Source organism: Vigna radiata, chromosome 11 (genome assembly GCF_000741045.1).
Source record: "Vigna radiata var. radiata cultivar VC1973A chromosome 11, Vradiata_ver6, whole genome shotgun sequence".
Classification (NCBI taxonomy): Eukaryota; Viridiplantae; Streptophyta; class Magnoliopsida; order Fabales; family Fabaceae; genus Vigna; species Vigna radiata.
Genome location: NC_028361.1, coordinates 7,574,007 through 7,597,395, shown reverse-complemented (window position 1 = coordinate 7,597,395; position 23,389 = coordinate 7,574,007). Strand labels below are relative to the sequence as shown.

The 23,389-nt window shown below is 33.6% G+C and overlaps 2 protein-coding genes across 4 annotated transcripts; one reads left to right on the top strand and one right to left on the bottom strand.

The window, feature by feature from the left end:
• Window positions 1-543: 543 nt before the first annotated feature.
• LOC106776318 (protein PIN-LIKES 3) lies at window positions 544-4,881 on the bottom strand. Of its 3 annotated transcripts, none has more exons than XM_014663733.2 (11): window positions 4,784-4,881; window positions 4,365-4,541; window positions 4,169-4,248; window positions 3,752-3,876; window positions 2,501-2,622; window positions 2,128-2,340; window positions 1,788-1,880; window positions 1,604-1,704; window positions 1,387-1,439; window positions 1,100-1,285; window positions 544-868 (listed from the first exon to the last, which is right to left on the bottom strand). In XM_014663733.2, the coding sequence occupies exons 2-11, from the start codon at window positions 4,497-4,499 to the stop codon at window positions 744-746; spliced, it is 1,233 nt and encodes a 410-aa protein (XP_014519219.1). In that variant the 5' UTR covers window positions 4,500-4,541; window positions 4,784-4,881; the 3' UTR covers window positions 544-743. The 3 variants fall into 3 exon arrangements, with proteins under 3 accessions (XP_014519219.1, XP_014519218.1, XP_022631544.1); XM_014663732.2 differs by lacking the exon at window positions 4,784-4,881 and adding an exon at window positions 4,614-4,777; XM_022775823.1 differs by lacking the exon at window positions 4,784-4,881 and having other exon boundaries at window positions 4,365-4,777.
• A 10,990-nt stretch (window positions 4,882-15,871) lies between these two features.
• On the top strand, window positions 15,872-22,987 carry LOC106776341 (AT-rich interactive domain-containing protein 6-like). Its single transcript, XM_014663771.2, has 13 exons — window positions 15,872-16,105; window positions 16,450-17,308; window positions 17,413-17,452; window positions 18,737-18,789; window positions 19,323-19,368; window positions 19,889-19,981; window positions 20,212-20,319; window positions 20,427-20,478; window positions 20,568-20,649; window positions 20,834-20,900; window positions 20,988-21,038; window positions 22,055-22,147; window positions 22,540-22,987. Exons 2-13 carry the CDS (start codon window positions 16,488-16,490, stop codon window positions 22,639-22,641), a joined length of 1,608 nt encoding a protein of 535 aa, XP_014519257.1. The 5' UTR covers window positions 15,872-16,105; window positions 16,450-16,487; the 3' UTR covers window positions 22,642-22,987.
• The last annotated feature ends 402 nt before the right edge of the window (window positions 22,988-23,389 follow it).

The window sequence follows — 23,389 nt, the reverse complement described above, 5'->3', positions numbered from 1 at the left end:
AGGAACCACAACACATAAATCCCCTCTAATTACGCCACCGCGAGCTTCTTCGTGCAATGAAAGAACCACCAACCGCCGCAGGTGAGGGTTGAAAACCATGGTTCGAGAAGGAGAGAGCGTCGCACCGCAAGCAACATTCTACAGTTGTGTGAAACCCTAATTTGGGTGGGAAGGAAATTATCACGTGATAGCCTCTCATTTGTTGAGCTTGCCATGCAATCCATAACCAGACAACTCATTCAGTTTTGGCAAGGGGACAATTACGCTATTAGCATTTTTATCGTCATAAGCAAAAATGACCAACTTGCACCATTTTTACAAAAGATGAGATATCTGTAAACATCTGGAAAAAAAAAATAGGATCACTTTGAATAAACCTAACAAACCGATTGATCAAAATAAGTATTAAACCTAAATATAATATAGTAATCTCAATATATTTAATTTGAGATGCTATAACGAGACAAATTTATACAATTTCTTTATTTCAACTCCTCTGATCATCATGGTGAAGTTATGAAGCATCTTCTCATGTAAAAAAAATTGTAATTTATACGAAGGGTCAACCATTTATACCATGTACCAAGCAAGCACGTATATTTGATAAATTTTCCAATATGTTACAGATTTCATCATTTTGAGGAAGCTGGTATAAAATTACATTCAGCATAGGTACTTCCACTAACCATGGCTGAAAAGAGAGAACTTATAAGGCAAATAATGACAAGAAAATAATAATAAAATTAAGCCACAAGCCACATGAAGTAGGTTGACCATAAAGTGACTGCAACTGACGCCAAAACATATGTCCATAGCATGATAACTGAACATTCACCTTCACCTGCTCCAAACAGCTGGGCAATGGTTCCTGAACATAGTTATATATGTCAAATGTAAAGTTCCTTATCTACTGTTACTACTGTCAAATTGCAAAGGTAAAAAAAGTAGATACAAACGATATCATATATAAAAATGCCATGAAACCTTATTATGTGAAGTGTATATTAATTTGTGCAAGAAACTCTTGTGTATGTTGTGTGTGTTTTGTATGATCCATGAGAGACAATTAAGAAGTGCATGTTTGATGATATTGTTATACCAATAGCCATTGCTGGAGGAAGTGCATATTCAAGGAGAAGAACAAACTGATACAAGGGATCCGGTTGCACCAAACCCAATTGAGTCGCTCCTTTAATAACTAGAATACCCAAAATTGGAAGTATGATATATCGAACTACTAATATTCCAATGATTGTACAGAATGAAGTATCTGCTCCCTTCAAGCCTGTTTCAATATTCATCCAAGAAATTAAGAAATTATTCAAAATCTGCCATTGCCAAAGAGGAGTAGAAACAAAATGGTATGGCTATGCAAGAAACTATTGCCTTTAAGGAGGTTTGCTCCCATTATAAGAGTTATAACTGGGATTGTAGCTTCACTGCATGTAATAACACAGTGTAAGGTTCAAAGTGAATTCAGTGATCATCAAGAAAAGTAAGCAATTGGTCGTGTGTTAGAGTTTTCCAAAGTACAAACTTTTATTCATTGGTTTCTTGGGATTTTTAATCTGAAAATCTTAGAAGTTTTGGGTTGCAGACATACCCCAACATGGTAACAGAGTCTTCAATCACATGAAGTGGCGCGTCGCTGCCAATCATGAGTTTATGTATCAGGGGAACCACCCCAACAATAAACCCAACAATCTGCATTACCAAGAACAATCTTCAGTATTTCACTAGCGTAAGTTCAGTTCAATGATGTCCAAGGGAAAAACATTATATCCTACCGATCCAATAGTTGTTGGTGAAAATACGGCTTTGAAATTGGAGTTGCCAAAAAACTTTCCTAATGAGTCTTTGATTTTAGCTGAGATTGATACCTGCAATGAAACATCCAAAACTTTTCTGAATTGTGTTTCTAGTCATTCAGATACTGTGAAGAAACAAAAAATGTTTGACCCTTATAGGGAGCTTTAGTACTCCTGCATAAGATAGAAACTCAACAATTTTAGAATCACGAGTACTTTCAAATAGGTCATGTTAGTAGTATGATGAATACTTCATATAAATTTTGGATAATTAACTGAAAGATGCAAGGTGATTCTTATAAGGGTTATTGGTAGCAACCTTCACTTTCTCCTCGGATTGATTTGAAGAAAGCAATAGGGTGTATGCATCATTATCAGGATTTTTTGGGTCTTCTTCCTCAGAGAGGAAATCTAGTATCTCTCCTGAAGCCTCCTGTGTGAATGAGCTAGTTCTATGTTCTTCTTTGGGAACTATACTTGCTGAAATTCTCATTATGTTGTAGACATAAATCCATATGTAAACAGCTCCAACCTACAGTTTCACAGTGAAAACCATTTCAGAAATCAAAAGGGAAACAACTATAGCCAAATAAAGTTTACCAGGTTTCCCAGTTTTGGTTGGAAAACTTCATATTTATATGTACCATTGTAATTTAAGATTTAACATGAAAGAATCTGATGAAGTTACAAACCGCCATAGAAAGTGAAGCATAAGCCATTCCGTATTCATAGCAGACATTGGAGTCTCCGAAAGGACTACCTTTGTCTTTACATATATCCGGGATAATGATTACAGGCAAGTTTCCTAAATTTCCTGTTCATGTTCATGTAAGTCTGAAAATAAGCTCAACATCATGATGTATCCGGCAAAAACCTATGCTACAGCTTTAGCAAAAATATGAAACATTTCAAACATAATGGAAAACAACAACCGGGCAACAAAAAGTTAGAAGTTTTTGTGGAACTTTCATGGATGCAATTTTATTTCTTTTTGAAAGAGAAATATTTGGACTCCCCATTTATAGCAAGAAGTTGTTGCGTCCACCTAGGAGGGATTCATTGAGGAAACACAAACATTAATGAGAAATAAACCTAATGGGTTAATGGGTTTTTCACATTTACCTATTTCTATCTAATGTGAGACTTGGACTCACACTTGGATTCTCAACAAATCTCTCCTTCAAAGGTAAGTCCCTTTCACATTTATATACTCCCCTCTAACGGAAACATATTCTCATCGTACCACAACCATGAGTAGTCTTTTGTATCGCCGTTCGTCTTAACTGAACTATCTTATCCGAATACCCTTTCCTAAGAAGACTTTCTTTGCAACATTAGTAGATGTGCATGTGCACACCATTTATGCTAATAGTTCAATGAAGCAGCGTTTTTATACGAAGGAAATTAAGATTCGAATACTGAGTTATAAACACTTAAACAGCCCAAACACCTAATGAACACTCAATTTTCTTTCTTTTATGTCACATCATGTCATACCAATAATTTATATTTCAGCTCTCTATATAATTCTTGGTGTGCATGGATTTCTTTCCTAAAGGTGTGTTGATTTGTAAGCACCTAATTGAAACACTCAATTTCTCAATATCTCGTTGTCACATACCAGTTTATCAACTATAAACTTTTGTTTTGGTATACACATGAAGAGGTGTTTCGTTTTCTGGTATAGACATCAAGATGTGTTTCACACCCTTATTCACATTTTAATTTTCAGAAATTAAGATTAGAGTGTTGATTTATTTACTTCCAAACAATCAAATACTGTCTTGACGAGAAATTATGATGTGATCTTTAATTGTTTATTAACTTTTTCTTGTAAATTAAAAAAATGAGTACATGCTACATAAACCATTCAGTTATCAAATTCAGTGGACTTCAACAGTGAAAGCAGCACATAGATTTGCATGTTTGGGAGAAAACTCTACCTGCAGAACAGACACCAATTATTAGTCCTTCCAAGTGTTTGGGAGGCCTTGTTAATTTTACAAGGATCCATCCTAAGGCTGAGCCTATTATAAACGTGATGAGGATATTGACGGGCATGAACCACCTAAACAACAACATAAGATGTTACTGATGAATCACCTAAACAAAACCTTAAGATGTTACTGATGAGTGTTTCGAGAATGAATTACAAGAAATATACAACATCAGTAAAATAAAATATGAATCCAATTTATACATAATAATAAAAAAAATGTTAGTGACAGATTTTTTGAGAAAAGAAACACTGTTAATAAGACACAAATCCAATCACCATATAAAAAATTCACACTATTTCTAATCCAAAACTTTAAATAACTCAAGAAGAAAGCAAAACCTCGATCAAATCAAATACTCACAGTGAAACAACATTCTCAGAAGTAATAGTGTCAGCCAAATTGCCACCCACCAGAGCAGGATAAAGCACGTAATGTACAAGCTGTCATCATGGATGAAACGCTGTTTTCAGCAACAAGATATATAATATAGTATGATATGCAAATGGAGTTAAGAAAAAAGAAGAAAGAAAACTTCATTAAGAATTCATGGAGTTACATTATTCACTTGTATCCTTGCATCTTTTCCCAATAAATTTATGTTTTCCAGTGCAAGAACTAAGCCAACAGCAGTGATTAGCAGTATTTTGATCACCGGCATGGATGCCACCAACAGAAGCTCCACAAGTCCCATTTTCACGATTCTTCCAGCAAAAATATGTGCTGATTACAAATCCTACACCCAAACAAAAGACTTAAGCAAACAACAGTAAAATAATAAACCACACAGATCTTGGAGAACACAAACTTTAGATCCAACTAGTACTATAAGAAGGTCCCAACAGATGTAAAGAGCAGGAAAAGTGTAGATTGCACTGATTATGGGTATGTATCACAGACAAAAGAAACATAACTATATGAATACAGAAGAGATAAACCCAAAAAAATAGTAAAAATAACAAAAGTCTACTAACAGACCAATGAGCATAACCAAGTTATATGAACAAGATGCTACTTCGTTCTATCGGAACGAACAGGGAGAAAGGCGCTGAAGTGGACAAAAAACTATGACCTGGCATTGATGCCCCCAGAAGACAACATGAACACGGATCCACATGATTGGAACGGGGACCAATCATGTAATAAAAAAATGAAAGACACAAACTTGAGAGCGAATGTAATAATCCTTTTTATTACTTTAATGCAGACTGTCAAAACCAGCTTCCTTAACCTGCGAAAAGATCTTCAAACCATGACAATGTAAGTGAAACAAAGGTAACAATTTGTCCCTGAGGATGGTGAATTATTATTAAGTATGAAAAAAGTTGATCGTTTTATTTGAAATGATAACTTATACATAGCAGGATTCTCGTTTCGTTACTCAAATGATTAACCTTCTCATGTTATCGCACTTACCCAAATGGTCAACCTTGTACTGTTCTCAACCGTAGAAATTTTCTAAAACACATGAAAAACACAAAATTTGATGTTGGATTACTTTTATCCTTGCAACCTTGGAACGAGGATCAACTTGGACAAGAGGCATGCCCCACATGTTGTGCTTTAAGTGTCTAAACAAATGCTCATTTGTCGTCTTCTTAGTCGATGAGAGAGATTAAACTATGTCTGAAATCTAAATAAATTTACTCAAAATTTATTCTTTTTTTCTTCCTAATAATAATAATAATAATAAATACTAATTTGGTTTTATTGGATCACTAAAAACTAAAAATGTTTATATGATTTTTATATTTTATAGACTTGCGGAATGATTAATATAATTTATGCTTAAGCCGAAAAAAAAAGCACCACAGAATGTCGAATTCACATGTGGGAGGGGAAGATGTAGGAGACAAATTGAAGTGTCGTGTATATACTTGCATAAATTCGCGACGGTGACGCATAAAAATTCATAACTTTTATATCTGGTATGTTTGTATTCGTCCTTCACATGATGAAGCAACCTCAATTATTGTCCTCGCCATGTCATTACGACATTAATGAAAATCATATATGTAAGTTTGAAACAATAATATCTTACCATAATATTCAGCATGGCATGTGAACAGGTGACGAGAGTCCTTTTTTTAATGGTCCAAACGAGATTTACTATTGAAAAAGGAAAAAATTTCATGTGTAAAAGACTTTTGGATGCTGAAGTTAGTAAAAGAGTTTATTAAGATTTATGAGAATAAATATAAGATATTAAGTAAATATAAGTGAGTATTTTTTGGAAAATATTATTTTTATTTGCAGGATCCATATGGATTATGGATTATATTATTATTGGTGAGTATTCATTGGAAAATATTATTTGTATTTATAAGATTCATATGAATCGTGAACTTATGTTATCATTGGAATAATATTTATCTTTATTATATAACGAATAGTTAATAATAACATAATGATATCTCATTATGAATAATAATCATAATATTAAATTGTCGAGATTAGTTATTGTACTATACTCCGATGACCGATCGACTAAGGAGAATCTAGGACCAAAACAGACCACCGACCGATGGTCAGACACACTAATCAGAAAAGATAAATATCATTAATGACCAATTAATATGTTTAATGACCATATTAAATGTGAATATACACTATTTATGAGTGATTGACAAGTCATATTGCACGAGAATATGATATTAATGAATAATTAACAAGTATTATTGAATTTGATTGTCTAGTTTAATGATTAATTAATGTGCTTAGCTACCACAAGCCTTATAAATATACTATTGACGTTCAGGTAAAATAACATTGATCTATCCTAATAAAATATAGACCTCTTTATAAAACATATCATCTGACTTGAGGGTCAGAGTGTCTTTTGTAGGTCAACCACCCATTGGAGGATTCCGCTCTCAGAAAGGATTAAACGATGGAAAGAGAGCAGAGAAGGAAGGAGGACCGACCCCCGGACCAATCCAATCGAAACAGTTATGATATGTGGATATTGTCCTAATAGACATAGGTTTGGAATGTTCCGGAGTGGAGAGACCTAACAAACCTTTTTGGGTTGTGCTCTTTAGTATGTCTATTCAGGTTGCTCCAATATTATTTGTTGGGCTAGGGTGATGATGTTGGTCAGGTTGGTTGGAGATGTGTACGGTGTCACCCTCAGGCTAAGGGCATAGGAGGCACTTGCTTCCTTCGAGTTTGTCTTGAGAGTGATGATGACTGAATGGTCCTTTGTAGGGATGGTAACGGGTTGGGTACAAATAATGTCTACCCGCAAGATGAAAACTCCACCCATAAACTGCCCACTACCCGCGTGGGTATCTACTTAAAAAAAAATTTATGGATATTTTAAAACTCGCGGATATTTGTGAATACCTGCAAATATTAAAAAATATATATATTTTATACATTTTTAAAATAAAATTACAAAAAAAATTTATAAAATTTAATATAAATAAAATAAAATATAAATTAAAAATTAATTTTAATTAAATTTAATATAATAAAATATAAAATATTTTTATTTTAAATTAAATTAAATTTTAATTAAATTTATTATAATAAATATAAAATATTTTTATTTTAAATCAAATTTAATTAAATAAAATATAAATTAAATTATTATTTTCATTTTTTTCAGGTAATGAATATCTGTAGGTTGGATAATATAATACCTATACTTGACTCGTTTATAAGTAGGTATTAAAATACATGTAACCCGCGGTAGTAAATATTCGCAGGTGTTCACAATAACTTTAAGCTTTTGAGTGTTTTGCGTCCAACTATAACATTGTAGGATGAGTTTGTGTCGACTATGAGGTATCCTATCGCCACAGTTTGATGGGTGTTAGGTGTACTGAAGGTCATCAACAAGTCGATGCACCCTCTGGTGTGAATCCATTCTTCGAGGAAACCAAGTAGAGGCTCAAAAATAAGGTTGAATTAGGTTGGTGGGAACATCCAACTTAGTGAAAGCGTGCCAGAATAAGACATCAGCAGATCTTTCCTTGTCTATGAAGACTTTATGGACTCGCTAGTTGGCTATGGTTGTTGTGATGACCATTGGTTTGTCTTGATCTGGGTAGAGAATTCCTCATCAAAGAAAGTTATGGGTGGTAGGTGTCGTGGTGGGAACTGGCTTACCAAGTTGATACTTTTTCGATATCTTTTCTATGCTGCCTGGGAGCTTCCTCCCCATGTGAAACCTCTGGTTATGGTATGAATGCTTCCTTTTAATTAGACCAGGTTGGGTGGGATAATTTGTCTCTGTATGACAGGTTGAGTCATTGCGAGTTGCTGGTCTTGGGCGACCTCAGACCTTGGAACCTAGAGGAGCATGTTGGATTGCTCTAGCTATCCTCGACCTTGTCCTGCAAAATCGCCTTGTCCTCTGCCTCGACCTCGACTTAGGTAGTCGCTGCATCTTCAACCATTTCTTTGCTGGATGAATCAAGCTAGAGCCTCGAAGCGAATCAGTTTTTCGATGATATTCCTTAGGTGACGACAATCTTGGGTGCTACGTCTTGGTGATAGGAACACATTTTTATGGTGTCGTCCTCGGGGACGGACTGATGAGGCTCGACGAGTTGCATGCTTATTTGAGTATAGTGGTTCTACTAGTGTTCAATGAAGTGTATTGTTTATATCGGCTTATAGCTCAACCAATGACATGGTGGGCTTCTTTGTCCTTTTAACTTGTTTTCTTCAATGGCCATGTACTTGGTCACTTGTTTCTTGAGATTGTCCATATTGTTCAGCTTCTTTGTAAATAAGGGGTCTGAGAAAGGTTCAGGCTCAGGCTGTAGACCACAGATTAATGAGTGCATGATCACCAATGGAGTAAGGTTTGAGATCATTGTCGTTTTCATGGTGAACCTCTCAATCAAATGTTCGAGGGTCTTGTTTTCCTAGGGTTGCCGACAAGGTGGCCACCACTTTGCAATCCTTAAACCAAGCTCTGAACATAGTGCTCAATGCCTCAAAGGAATGCACCGAGTATGTAGACAACAAGTAGTACCAGTTTAAGGTCGTCCCGTCCAAGGTGGTTGAAAACAACTTGCAAAAGAATCATTCATCTTGTGTATGGATACTTACCTGGATCAGATAAGCTTTTAGATGCATGGTCGGGTCAGTCGCCCGTCGTATTTCCGAATATTGATGACAACCTCCTTAGGAATGCGGGCTCGAGCTACTTCTGTTGTGAAAGGATGAAAGTTCTTGACGTGGTCGATCCAGACTTGAAAATATCGGTTGTGCTTTTGGGGATCCCAATGTTCTTCTTGACCTATCCGCCTACCAAGGTCTCCTGTAGAATCCTATGACTCCATTGACTTTGTGTCTTGGTGTGAGCTACGATATTTATGCCGACTAGGCTCTTGTTTGGAGTGGCGATATTGTCCATGACTTTCTCTCGTTCTATGTAGGGATGACCTGCTTTGTTTTCTTTGAGTCTGACATTGAGGAGATCAATCTTGGTTAGAGTGGCAAAAGCATCACGAGTCTCCCTCATTTCAATGTCAAGCTAACCTTGATGGAAGCGTCTCCAATCTTCAAGACGAAGTAGCTTCTCGAACCAGAATGTGCAGCGAAATTGGAAGAATTATTGATGGAAGTAGTGCATAGAAGGTGTTCGATGAATTGTTTGGTGCGGTTTTTGGAGGAGTGTGGGTAGATTCTCTGACTCAGACGACCTTCTAAGGGGGAAGGAAGCTAGAGGATAAGTGTGCTAAGAAGGCACAAGTCAGTGAACTCGAAAAATAGTGGCTGGCTGCAATCCAACAACATTTCACTATATCAATTCAAGTTAAATGTACAAGGGATCAAGTTTCTCTTTTATAGATAAAGAAGAGTTTGTGATCCATGCAATGCAAGCTACTAAGTGTGCTTATTCTAAACGTGCTGTAAAAGAGAAGAAGCGTGCAAAGGAAGTCTTCCGGCTGGCCACATGTTATAGATGAAAAACATGCTGAAAGGAAGAAGAAGGTTGTTGTCTCGCTACCGTTGAGCGGTACCCGTGTGCGCTGAGCGCCAGGTTGACATACGCCTCTTCCTTGTTTCCTTGCTTGACAATCCTCAAGGTTTATAAGCATGGTTCTTACCCTTATTTAGTGACCTACAAAACAATGTAAATGGATTTAGAATATGCTAAAACTTTAGAAAGAAAAGATGTTTTAGTTTAAAGGTCTTTTTCAACTTCCCTTTCTTGGTGTTAGTGTGAAGTTGATACTTCTTTGGATGGTAAGTCCCTAAAGGGGTTGCCATCATTCCCTCCCTCTTTAAAAACGATCTGTCCTCAAATCAAGAAGAAAGAAGAAGCACAACTTTGTTTGTTTATTTTTCACTTGGGTCAAAGATATATCTACAAAAAATAGCAAAAATTAGTAATGAATGAGATATATGCAAAGAGAAGAAGATAAAATGAAGGCCTTTTGATAAAAAATTTATAAGAAGAAGTTTTGGTCTTTAATATATTTTTGGATTCACTTTGTTTTGAAAATTTCACATGAGAAAATGAAGAAACAAAGTGAGGTTTTGGAGAAGAAGAGTCAAGATATTTACCTGTGGATGAAGAAGTTAACAACATGCATACCTTTGACTCCTTTTTCTTTTCTTAAGAAGGTTGCTTTTCCAACCTACCTTCTTGTTTTCTTTCTTTTTCAATTTTTTCTTTGATTTTTATCTCATCCTCTTTCGTTTGTTCGAATGTAAGAGGAATCAATGTGATTTTATTTTCTATATGGAGGAAAGTTATTTTGTTGGTATAGTCATCATGAGTGGAACTATGATCATATTGTCAAGGCCTATCAAGTAGTACATGCCCAACATCCATTGGAACAACGTCACATAAAACATTTGATGATGCATATTGGTCTCGGCTTCTGCTAGAAACTTGGTGACGTAGTTGTACTTCGTTTGGGAGTTGCGAGGTTCTTCCTCCTAGGAGTTGGGTTGAGGTCACGGAGATGGTTTTCAGTTCTTTAGGTTGGTCAGCTTCTACTGAAGTTCCTAAAGCTCGTGGAGGTCCACCTATTGTTAGGCATGAAGGGCTTCGAGCTCGACATCATAATATTTGCGCTGCTTGTTGTTATGTTGGATTAGCATATACATTTGATGATGCATGGTCGTCATTGGGTGGGATTCCATCTTATGGGAAACTTGTGCTTGACTTCAAGTGGTGACCATGGGAATGTGAGATCGGGAAAAAGTTTTACTGAGGTTCCATGGTGGGTGCAAAATATCTTACTAGATCTTGAATGTGAACCTGTGGTCATGTGGTAAGATCTTGACTTGAATGCTCTTGATAGTCAAAATGAGATTTCTTGATAATTAGAGGAGGGAACATTTACCTATAAAAGACTTAAAACTTTCCGATGCTCAAATCAATAAGAGAGTTTGAGATTTATGAGTATGAGATATTGAATGAGTATTAAAAGATTTTTTCTTAGAAAATAATAATTGTATTTGCAGGATCAACATAGTTGTTAACCTTTGTTATCATTTGAATAATACTCATCTCGAATATATAATAACAAAATAGTAAATAATAACATAGTTATAATAACCATTATACCAAAATTGGTTATAATATATAGATATTATTTTATTAAATGTACTCATCATTATATATTATTGGAAAGGAAAATATTAACGCTTTGTTCCTTTGCACTGATTTTACTGTTTACACTAATTTGCGAGCGAGGAAAGTTTTAAATTTTGCGTTCGTTTGAACCGATTGCAAGCGATGGATTTGCGACGATTTGCGATGATTCTGAGTTGAATGCACTGTCTTCACCATCTCGCAAAAAGGAGAGGATTTCCGATGATTTAGTGGCAAAAGACCCATCTACCCTCTGTAATGTGAAAATTCCAAGTGAATAAAACTTGATTTTAACGTAAATTTGGTGCAGATATCCGGATACACTGTTGTTGTATCCGAATACAGTTTTCTTCACAAATTGGAAAAGAAGAGTATCCGGATAGATGGATTGCTGTATCCGGATACAGTTTTCTTCTGTAACCAACTCTCCCCCCTCTGTTCTTAAACAGTAAATATTATTTACATTTAATTAAAAAATAAACATTACTTACATTTAATTAAAAATCATTATTTATATTTGGTAAGAAATTATATTACAAACAAATACTAAATTTTTAAAAATATTTATTTTACTTAAAAATATTTTTTTAATATTTTAAAAATTAATTTGACTTNAAAATAACTAGGGGCATTTTGGTAATCTTTCATTTCTACCAATTAAACAAATTTTTTAATTCTATCACATCAATCAAATCCTACACTAATTCTCACAAACTTTACCCTCAAATCCACTCTCAATTACCCACAAATCTACTCAAAAAAACAACAACAAAATTACCCTCAAATCCACTCAAATTCACTCAAATCATCTCCTCCAAATCATCTCCTCCAAATCCATTCTAAGTGAATCTCTAACCCTATAGTTTCTCATTTATAATTGGAAATAATATAGTTTCTCAATCCTCATCTATCATTGGATATAGTACAGAAAAATCAGTGACAATTTAGTGAAACAAGTTATCATAATTAATTTTAAATAGTTCTGTGTCTAAAATCATTTATGAATACTGTTAGGTTCCGTTTTAGTTTCTCATTAACTTTTGTTTTCGGTGGTTTAATCAAAGTCTCCCTCAAACTTTATATATTTAATTAATTATAAGAAAAAAAATGTAGTAATACAAATTTAAATATATATTTAGTGATCATAAAACTAATATGTTTTATTTTAATTTTAGAAAATTTTCTCTTCGTTTTTTATTCGTGTAAAATTTGGATTTTTCTAATAGTAATAAAACATACAATTTTTTTTATTTTAATGTTTGTAAAAAAAAATTCTTTTGTTTTTAACTTTCTTAATTTAAAATTGTTGATTTTGGTCCTAGCATCTATTTTAAAATAAATAAATTATATTAGACAAATCTTAATATTTTTAAAAAGTTTTACTTCTTGACATCACAATAGTTACTGAATTATTTTTAGTAGTTATATAACTTGCTTTCATTGTATGTCATATTCGAATGTTACATGATAATAAAGATATAAAAGGTAATAGTTTTTAATTTTAGAAAAAGCTGGAAGGTCAAATAAATGTAAAAGGAAAAACAAAGCATTTATTAAGGCTACAACAAATCAATCAAAGAAGAATGAAGATAAATAAATGAAAAATCAATTTTGTGTAGAACCCACCACCACATAATGGTGGAACTATGTAGAACATGCACATTCAACACTCCTAATCCAAACTCAGACACAACATTTTACCTATTGATTGAGACAGAACAATAAAACAAAATAAAATAAGTTTAGTTTGAGTCAGAAATTAAAATACTGTGGATTTTGATTATAGGTTATACATTATTATCGTATCATGACTCCTTATTGGTTACTATAGTCTTGTCATTATGAAAAATCGGCTTAAGCAGAATAATGTATTAAATTCTTAAAGTCTTAGTTTACATCATAGTCTAGGTTTTATCCGTGATAGAAAGTGGGGCTATATTCTATTTTTGTATTTATATTAATTATTAGCACTATCCAACATCATAGTCTAGGTTTTATCTACATCTTCAGAAATTTTAATCAATATTTCCATATACAATCACCAAATGATACTACATAATTTAAAAACTAAACAATATTATCTCTTCCTTGAGGAAGAAAATGATGTAAGTCTGCAAATACAATGTAATGATTTCAATTTCGCTTTGTAACCATCTAAATGATCATGATTTCAAAGTACAATCCAAATTAATTCAATTTATTTCAGATTAGATATAGGAGTGTTTTTTAGTTTTTTTTTTAAACAGAGAATATAAATTAAAACTGAAGTGAAACTATATTTTGAATGTAATATAATATTTTTAGGGTGTTGCCTGGGTTCTGTATCTTTCTACTATTTTAATTTATTTCAAAAATATTTTACACTTCTCCACTATTTCTTTTTATTCCAAAAATATCCTACACATCTCTACCATCTTTAACAATCTTTCTCTTTCTCTTTCTATATTAATAGAACATTAGACATGACTCAAATTTGAACTTATTTGAACTTATGATATATTTTCTTAAATAAGTTTGATTCAATCTTATTTTCACGGTTGAATATATATATTTTTTTCAAATTACTTAATAAATGGTAAAATTTTGTTCTAAATTTCTAGATAAATGTTTATATACATGTGTGTTTTTTTTACATATAATATCTGTAATTTTTAACATTATATTATGTTCTAACTCAACGACATGTTTGACTTAAATAACTTGAATAAAATATTTAATTTATTAGATAAATAATATAAAAATATTATTAAATACTTAAAATATAAAAAAAAAGTTATTTGTTAAAAATTTAGAATTTATTTAGTTCTTTTGTCATTATAAAGTTAGTATAAAATAATAATAATATATCATTATTTACTATTAATATTATTATGTTTATTATTTTGTATTTGCATCTAACTTTTAATTTTATAAAATACAAATGGTAGAAGTACTAATAATGAAGTTTTCTCTGAATTTTATATTTTGTAATATATTATAAATTCAAATCTGAACCATGTGAAAAAGTGTAGATATTTTTGGAATAAAAAAAATAATAGAGATGTTTAAAATATTTTTGAAATAAATGAAAATAGTAGGGAGGTGGAAGGAGCAAGACTCACATCTTTATTATAATTGTAAGATCGGGCCCTCTTAAAAATTTCTTCTTGCTAGGTCCAAATGCCTTTTCTACATCCATCATCACTATATTATCCCCCACTTATAAAAAAGGTGTAAAAAAATAAAATGTTTTTAGAAAGATTCCAAAATTTGCTATAGTCCAAATATATTTTTCTAAAAAATTTATTTTGTAAACAAAAGATATACTTTATCTTTAACACTTTTTGGAAGGTGGACGAGGACACCCACTTTTTTTTTTAAATTATAATAAAATCTTTACACTTTTTTAATTTTTTTTATATTTTTTATTGAATATTTTGAAAAATATTTTCGAGTCCAATAAATCTTTTCAGAAGATTATAAAGTATGAAAAATATATTTTAGATTAAATATTTCAACACACTTTTAGATTTAAAAATATGTACTGAAATCGGAATAATTATTTTAGATTTGGAAATTATTTTCAAAATAGTTGTTTTTGATTTTTTTTATGTTCTAAAATAACTAAAAATATTTTTCAAAAATTGATTCCAAAATATGAAGAAAAAGAAAAGTTGACATAACGATTTCAGAAGTTGTTTTCAGATTAAAAAAATATATTTCTATACATTTTTTTTTTAATATTATGGAATTATACATATAGTAATATGTTTTGTTTCGGTTATGGGATCCAAGACTGAACACTCCAAGCTTTCTCTGATTTTTCGATTATGGGATCCGAGACTGAACACTCCAAGCTTTTTCTGATCTCCTGATCTTTTGACACACACGCCAAAGGTTTCTACTGATAAACCGAACGGTGGTGACCTGCAAGGAAACACTCCGACGCTTAAATCAGCTAAGTCACCAGGCAATCAAAGTGAATGTAATCAGACCAAAAAGTCATTTACCTATTTGTTAAGTCAATATTTATAGGCTTTAGGCCCAATTGTTGATTAAGTGCTTGTAACTATGGTATCTTCTGTTTTCTTTTATGTGATATTCGCCTATTAAGACCATTAATTACCTTTTTAACACTATCTTTACTACTCCTTCTCCGCTCAATCATGTATTCACTTTCTTGACTCCCGACCGATCCTCTATTACCCTTTGTCCCAGACTCGACCGACCGGTCACCCCTCCTTACTACATTTTTTAAAATATCGTATTCAGAATGCAATTTTTATATTGTTCAAATTCAAATGTTTAAGAATCTTACCAAATGTCCAATTCGAAAAAAGTATCAAAAGATGCAGAGATTTTTATTATAATTTTTAAAAGGGGTAATTTGGGGATTAGAACTTTTGTGGCACTCAGAAAGTAAAAAGGAGGGTGCAGGAAGAAAAGGCCATCTTGGCCACAATACGAACCAAGTTCTAGGCCCAAATTCTCAGATCGTCTCGGATTCCTGGCAGCAACGACGTCGTATGGTCAACCCTGTTGTTGCGCGGCGCGTGGCGCGTGTAATCAAGCACGCATCAAAATCTGCCGCTTCCACCAGCAATTGGTGTTGGGATGAAAATTCCAGCAAACCGTGGAGAAGAGGGCAAACAATTAGGGCTTCTCAAATTCATCAAACCTCCGTGTTCCATTTTAGGGTTTTTTTTTTTATCCGCTCACACTGCTCCATTGCCCTTGAATTGCAATTTGTACAGGTAATGCTACATTGCACTGTTTTTTCCAGTCTTCCTTCTGCTTTTTTTTTTTTTTTTTCTTACTTCGAATTGATTTATTCTGTTCTCTTGAGTGCCTGCAAAGAATTTCGTAAGCACATTTTTCCGTTTTGTGAATTAGTTCCGTGGTGCATGTTTCATCTTAGTGGCGGTAATTCGACCATGATTGTCTGCGCTCAGTAGGGTTTGGTTCATGGGGTTTTAAACCGTTTTTTTTTCTCTCTCTCCTTGTTTTTTAAAAATCCCCTTCTGTGTATTTTCGGTGCCTGTGTTTTGAGTGTGAGCTTTTGATTTTTTTTTTAAATTACTGTAATGGGTTGGTGTAGGAGGTTGCTGTTTTCTCATGCACAATTAAAATTGGCAAATGAGTGATGCAAAAGAACACGAAGAGGCTGCCCAGGGCGAGCCCTCGGTCGTGGAAGAGAACAAGGTGTTGGTTGATACAAAGGATCGAGTTCAGCCTGAAGATGCCTCTGCTGCTGTTCCCGAAGAGGAAGCGTCAAACCTTGTTGAAAATGGGTCAAATCATGTTGAAAGTGAGTCAAATCCTGCTGAAAATAAGAAGGAAGAGCCTTCCGCTGCCGAGCATAAAAATGTGGAACCTGAGGTTGTTTCAGAAGGAATTCCACAAGAGGATGTCCAAAATACTCTTCACTCTGTCCCATTAGAGGCTCATACTCAGGTTTTGGAGACGACTGAATGTGAAGAAGCGTCTAAAGCGAAGGGGGAAGCTGAAAATTTTCCCACAAGTGATAAGAAGGTTGAGAATAGTGATGATATTCGTCAGAATAGTATTCATGATGTTGGAATGGCTGTGGAAGTGAAGCCTGAAGGCTGTGGAGTGATTGACAGTAAAACTTCCGACAATGGTGATCCAATGCCTGCAAGTCATAATGAGCCTGCTATATCACAATCTGCTCCTGCTGATACAAACGCTGAATTTGTGAATGTATTAGAAGTTGAGAATAAGGCTGATGAAAAGCAAGCTATCGATCCTGCTGATAATGGGAATTCAAACTCAAAGCACTTGTCTTTCTTGGATGCTGACCATTCCTATGATGGTAATGAGTCAGGAACCGAGGAGGAGCAGTCAGCATTCACGAAGGAGCTTGAAAACTTCTTTAGGGAGAGGAGCATGGAATTCAAACATCCCAAGTTTTATGGAGAAGGACTAAATTGCCTCAAGTAAGTGATTCATGTTCATTTAAACTTTTTCTTATTTTTAAATAAATACACTAGTCCATAGTATGATGACTTTGACATAAAGCTTACTTATGGATGGATATTAGGTTGTGGAGAGCTGTAACGAGATTGGGTGGCTATGATAAGGTATTCATTTTTCTTATTCCCTGTTGAATCACTTACGCCAAATTATGCAGCACGTCTTGGATGAATGATTAGATACAGTAGAAGTTCATTGTAATTTCACATGGATGTTGCTGGTTTAACTTGTTGACAGTCTTCATGTGAGCTGTCTAGCTATCATGTAACATGATTTTTTTGTCACTTCTATGGATTGCAAGGTGCCAGCCGTTGGAATAAAAATGTTATTTGTCCTAGTAAAATAAAGTGAACAAATGCATACATACACATATATATGGTAGAAGAGACTACTGAGTGGTGAGAATCTTAAGTTTTAATAAGTAATATGACATATATATTGCAATTGAAAAACTGGCTGAGTTGTTGTTCATTCCATCTACCTCAAAGTGTATTTACAGAATACACATTCCTTTTCTATGGAAGTCAACTATATAATCAATCCGACAACCAATACCTTGAGTCTAGTTAATTAATTCCTAACAGAATATGGCAACAAAACCATCTAATTAAGGAAGAGTAATATTTACAGGCTGTACACGTTAACTTCACATCAGTACGTGTCATACTCTGTTATCATTCTGTAGGTATTTTATATTGCTAGTGTATAGTATGAAACCAAACATGTTAGAGATGTGATTTAAATACATTAAATAGGGAGATCTGATATGATTTCGTAGGGAAATATCTTAACCAAATACTTTTCAGTTTTAGACATTGATTTTGTTTCTTATTATTGGATATTTTTTCATTATAAATAAGAATAGTTTTGTGTATAATACATGTATTCGTTATATTCCTTCTCGGTTTCTCTTTTCTCAACATGGTACCAGAGGGGTATTATCATCTTTGACCTGTTTTTATCATTAATCCTGTCAACAAAATATAATTCAAAATATACTTAAAACATCCTACATTTTTAGATTTAAGATTCCTGGTATCCTAATTGTATTGATGATAGCATTCCTGTATAGAAATCTTAGATGATGCAGTTTCTTAGTCGCGGGAAGATACCAGCTTGCCAAATACTTACCTAATAATCCTGTAATCTGTTTTTGTGATGATGCACCTGACACTTTGTAAATCTGTCTACTATTTTACTTATAAAATTGTTTATTTTTTTTCAGTTGTTGAATAGATGTCCTGTATTTACAATTGGATGAGCAAAATGTTTAGGGGTTGTCTTTTGAGCCAAATTAACTTTGGTTACTCTCTAAGCTATTAGATTGTTTATTTATCCTTTGTTTTGATGTTTCCAAGACACGCACCTAACTGGCTTATATTTATAAATAGGTGACTTCATGTAAGTTATGGCGGCAAGTGGGAGAGTCTTTCAAACCTCCGAAGTATGGATTTATCTTCTCTTTCAATGTCTTTATCTTTGTTTATTGCTTTGAAATCAAAGTCTTCTTATGTATGCATATTTTGTATTTGTCTTCTGTGTAGTTTTTATATCTCTTCTGTTTGTTTTGCCAAGCATAGCCTCTCTGGAATGGTAGTATCTATTGGTACGGGTGTTGTGATAATTTGAAGTGTTTTTAAAGTTCTAAGTATGGATGGGAAACAAAGAGTGCTGGATGCATGTATTGAACTGTGAATGGTTGATTTACGAAGCATATTAGCTTAGCTTTGAACCAGCTGTTTGTTTTCAATATTTCAGAAATGGTTTACTAGTGGGCTTCCAATATTTCCTCACTGTTTTGGCTTTTCCCCAGATCCTATTCAACTGCACCTTCATTTTCAATTTTCTTTTCCTTTTCATTGGGAGGTTTGGGGCTGGGGCGTCTGTCAAAAAATTGTGAGCTGTCTGATTGGAATTAATTATAGATAATATAATGTATAATATATTAACACAGTGCAATGCTCTCAAACTATGCAGGACATGCACCACCGTCTCATGGACTTTCCGGGGATTTTATGAGAAGGTGACTACTATACATATATTAGTCGTAATTCAGTTTCTCTTTTTTTATTAATTGCTTTCAATAATTACACATGTTTTATATGTGTACTTGGTTGTTGTTCTTTTAAGGCTTATAAGTAGGCTTTTTATATGTGCTTTAATATTGACATTGGTGTAGATAATAAGCATACTTGAATTGCTTTTACAATTTGTTTACATTGTTATCGGTCTTTTTCTGCTTGTTACGATGGTGACATTCATGTTACAACGCTATCAGAGAAGATTTCACACCATTTACATAGTTTTCTTGTGCCCAAATTTTCTATTAATTTAGTAGTTAGCATTGACATGGGATACATGTCATATTTGTTTGCTTTCTCAGAGTTACCTATAAACATCTAGCCATGCTTGTTTTAGAGGTTAGAAAGAAACAAAGGCTTATTTCATTATTTTTCCTATTTGCTAATGTATGAAAATTGATCAGATATTGTGCCTTTAGAAGTATAACCTTCATTAATGCTATTTGTGATATCCTACCCCAGGCACTTCTTGATTACGAAAGACATAAAATAAAAGGTGGTGAGCTAAATGTGCCGATTTCTTCTCACCCAGAGCCAATAAATATTGAAAATCAGGTAATGTGTAATTTATACCTTTGCTTTCTGTTTCATGAGCAAATATAAGGCCCATTCTCATAAAATTCCCAGATATGAGAACGGAAATTATTGGAAAACCACATTTGACATCCGCACAATTTCACTGATTTTTTGCATTTGGATTTTGCTTATTTTGTACTGTCACTCTCTGTCAATTTTCCTGTGACCGTTAGTTTATTGCCACTGTTTTAAATGATGGGCAAATTCAGGCTTCAGCATCAGGTAGAGCCCGGAGAGATGCTGCAGCACGGGCTATGCAGGGTTGGCACTCGCAACGTCTCCTAGGGAATGGTGAAGTTAGTGACCCTATTATTAAGGTCTGGAGGATTTTGGATTATGGCTTTTTGTTCCTTGAATTTTTTTCTATTGTCTGTTACTCTGTTTTGACCTCCATATAATTGTTTAATACTTTTCTTTTTCTTAGGATAGGAATTCCATGTCTGTGCAAAAGCGTGAAAAGCAGCTTAAAAGCATCAGTATGTCTTTCGTCCTATTGCTTCCATTTTTAACAGTATAGCAGATTTTAAACAATTCTCAGAATTGGATTATCTCCTTATTGTCTCAGATTTGCACAAACGTAAAAAGCCATCTTCACCTTACATGGATAATGCAGTCAAAGCTGCACGCAGTAAACCTTCTAAACCCCAGTTAAGACCGGTTACTTCATTTTCAATCTCTTTTCTTCTGTTTTCTGCGTATTTAATTGTTGTTTAATTAATTACTGAAACGTTTTGCAAACCAGTTTCTTTACTTGAAATTAGGAAGTGTTTACTTTGGGACTTTGGTTTATCTGCTGACTTGCTCACCTTTGTTGATTTGTGTGGCTGCTAGATTGGACACAACTGTGATTGATATAGGACCTCCTGCTGACTGGGTAAAAGTCAATGTACAAAAAACTGTAAGTTCTTTATCTTGTGATCAAATAGCATAAAAGCCATGTATATAGTTATTAATTACTGATTTCGATAGAAACTCTTCCGTGCAGAAAGATTGTTTTGAGGTATATGCTTTAGTTCCTGGCCTTCTTCGGGAAGAGGTATGCATTTCTGGTTCATATATTTCTTCTCTGTATTAATCTGTGTTATGATGAAAATTAAGCATATTACTTTTTTATTCCCCTTCAATCTTTACTTCAAATTGTTCCATATCCAGCCTATCAGTAGTTCATGAGCTACATAGGACACTTCAAAGATTATTGGTTTAAGTTGTGATCTCAAGAAATAGCTATTTCATAAAAGTCACTTCTCTTCTAAAGAAAGAAAATAATACTTCATTCAACTTTTTAGAGATTTTGATTCTGGCAGATGACCATCAAAATTAAAGCTGTCAAAATGGGTCACAATCCGCGGCTCAACTTGACCCATCATAGGTTTGAGCCGGGTTGGATTTCAAAAAATTGTATTTTTTTTGTGCAGGTCAGATTTCAACCCGGCTCATTTAAACTCGGCTTGTGCGGGTTGAACACGTGGTGGGCCGGGTTGGCCCACCAACCCACCTACCTAATTTTATTTTATTAAAATTTAATTTTAATTTTATAAAAAAAATATTTATTATTATTTTTTGGTTGAAAAAATTATTTAGGTTCTCTATTTTCAAAATTAATTAAACATCCATGTTGGAAGTGAAATTTGGGAGGGAAATTTGTTTAGGTTTGAATTATAGAAAGTTTTTAATTTTTTTTATTTAAGAAAAAATTGTAATTAAGTGAGCCATTGAGCCAATCCATTTATTCACCAACCCGTGATGGGTCGGTCCGGGTTCGAATTTTTTTGACTCGTTAATAAACGAGTGGAGTTGGGTTGGCTCACTAAGTGATCAACCCGTGATGGGCCGGGCTAGGTCGAGCCAAGTTACTCGTTTTGACAGCTCTAATCAGAATTAACTTATAAAGTCAAAATTTGTATTCTATATTTTCCTTTTAAGTCCAAATTTTGCCTCTGTTGAATTTTGTTAACTTTTGATGCAATAAGGCTTCAACATTAAATGCTTTACAATACTAAAAAACAATACCGAAAATCTGAAATGGAACTATGGATGCTTTTTTAAAACCAGGTTCATGTACAGTCAGACCCAGCAGGACGCCTAGTCATAAGTGGTGAGCCTGAGCATCCCAACAATCCTTGGGGTGTGACACCTTTCAGAAAGGTATATTTAACTTTCTTCAACAATGAAAAAGAAAACGTCTTGCTTTGAAAATTTATATACTACTGCTTTTGTTTCAACTTTCAATCTGTGTTGTTTACATGTTCTTACCATCAATGGTCTGTTCTTGCTGCTATTATAGTCATCATACCAAAACACTGAAGAATATAAAGTGAAACAACCATCCGTGTCTGTAACAAACTATCACTTTGCTTCATTAGACTTGCGAGTTTATTTTCTAATATTCCTAGATGTTAGTAATTGTACGGTTATAGGTTTAGTAATACCATCCCCATCTAAACCCCATGTTTTTGGGTCTATACATCATTCTTCAGGAATATTATGTCATATTACTCTTCCCTCTCACTCTTAAACAAGGAATTCTATGAATTCAGGTCGTCAGCTTGCCCTCAAGAATTGATCCTCATCAGACATCGGCAGTGGTGACGCTGCATGGGCAGTTGTTTGTTCGTGTACCATTTGAACAATCCGAATAGTGGTTCCTTTTGGTTTGATGACTTTCTCTTTGACCATGATATATATATGTAGGATAGTTGACCCGAAAACCATTTACAAGAATTATTTGTCTGTAAAACTCATGCCAATTTCTGGCTTAGCGTAGCATTTATTTCAAGCAAGTTAAACTAAAAATCATGTACAACTGTTAACGGTGTTAATACGAGCTAGGTAGAATTCTGTATTTGTATTTGCTGGGGAGGATTATTGTAACTTGCATAGTGAGATTACATAAAACTTTTGACATTTTATGTGTCGCTGCTATTGCATTTGATTTGCTCTATGTACTCCTCTCTACAGTAATTATTTGGTAGCTTTTTTTCATCATGTCATGTTTGAATGAGAAATTTTAAAATTTTTCGAAAATTTGAAGTATGAATTGGTTTAATTTTTTTACTATGCATGGAGTGGTGCTATACTCGGACCTAGGGTTTATGAGTTGGACTAAAAGGTTAAGTTGAGATGGTATGAGGAAAATATTAAGTTTGTCGTGTCGAACGTTAAAACAAGTTTATTTGACTAAAGGTAAAAAGGAATAGATTTGGATAAAAGATTGGAACAAGTTCTCTTAAATTGAAAGATGATCTAAATGATAAAATTGAGTTATCCAAATTTTTTTAAAATAAAATTTTATTTTAAAAGAAAAATTAAATTACATTATCTAAATCAGAACATTAAAATATAAGATATTTTAATTAGTTGATCCAAACAAAATATTTACAAAATAAA

Excerpts from the sequence above, each read along its gene's own strand:
- LOC106776318 (XM_014663733.2), bottom strand. The coding sequence starts at position 4,499 with ATGGGACTTGTGGAGCTTCTGTTGGTGGCATCCATGCCGGTGATCAAA. Across the intron at positions 3,877-4,168 it reads TCTGAGAATGTTGTTTCACT|GTGGTTCATGCCCGTCAATA; the intron begins GTGAGTATTTGA and ends GTTGTTGTTTAG. Across the intron at positions 1,705-1,787 it reads CACCAACAACTATTGGATCG|ATTGTTGGGTTTATTGTTGG; the intron begins GTAGGATATAAT and ends TTGGTAATGCAG.
- LOC106776341 (XM_014663771.2), top strand. The coding sequence starts at position 16,488 with ATGAGTGATGCAAAAGAACACGAAGAGGCTGCCCAGGGCGAGCCCTCG. Across the intron at positions 19,369-19,888 it reads TCCGGGGATTTTATGAGAAG|GCACTTCTTGATTACGAAAG; the intron begins GTGACTACTATA and ends ATCCTACCCCAG. Across the intron at positions 20,479-20,567 it reads AAAGCAGCTTAAAAGCATCA|ATTTGCACAAACGTAAAAAG; the intron begins GTATGTCTTTCG and ends TTATTGTCTCAG.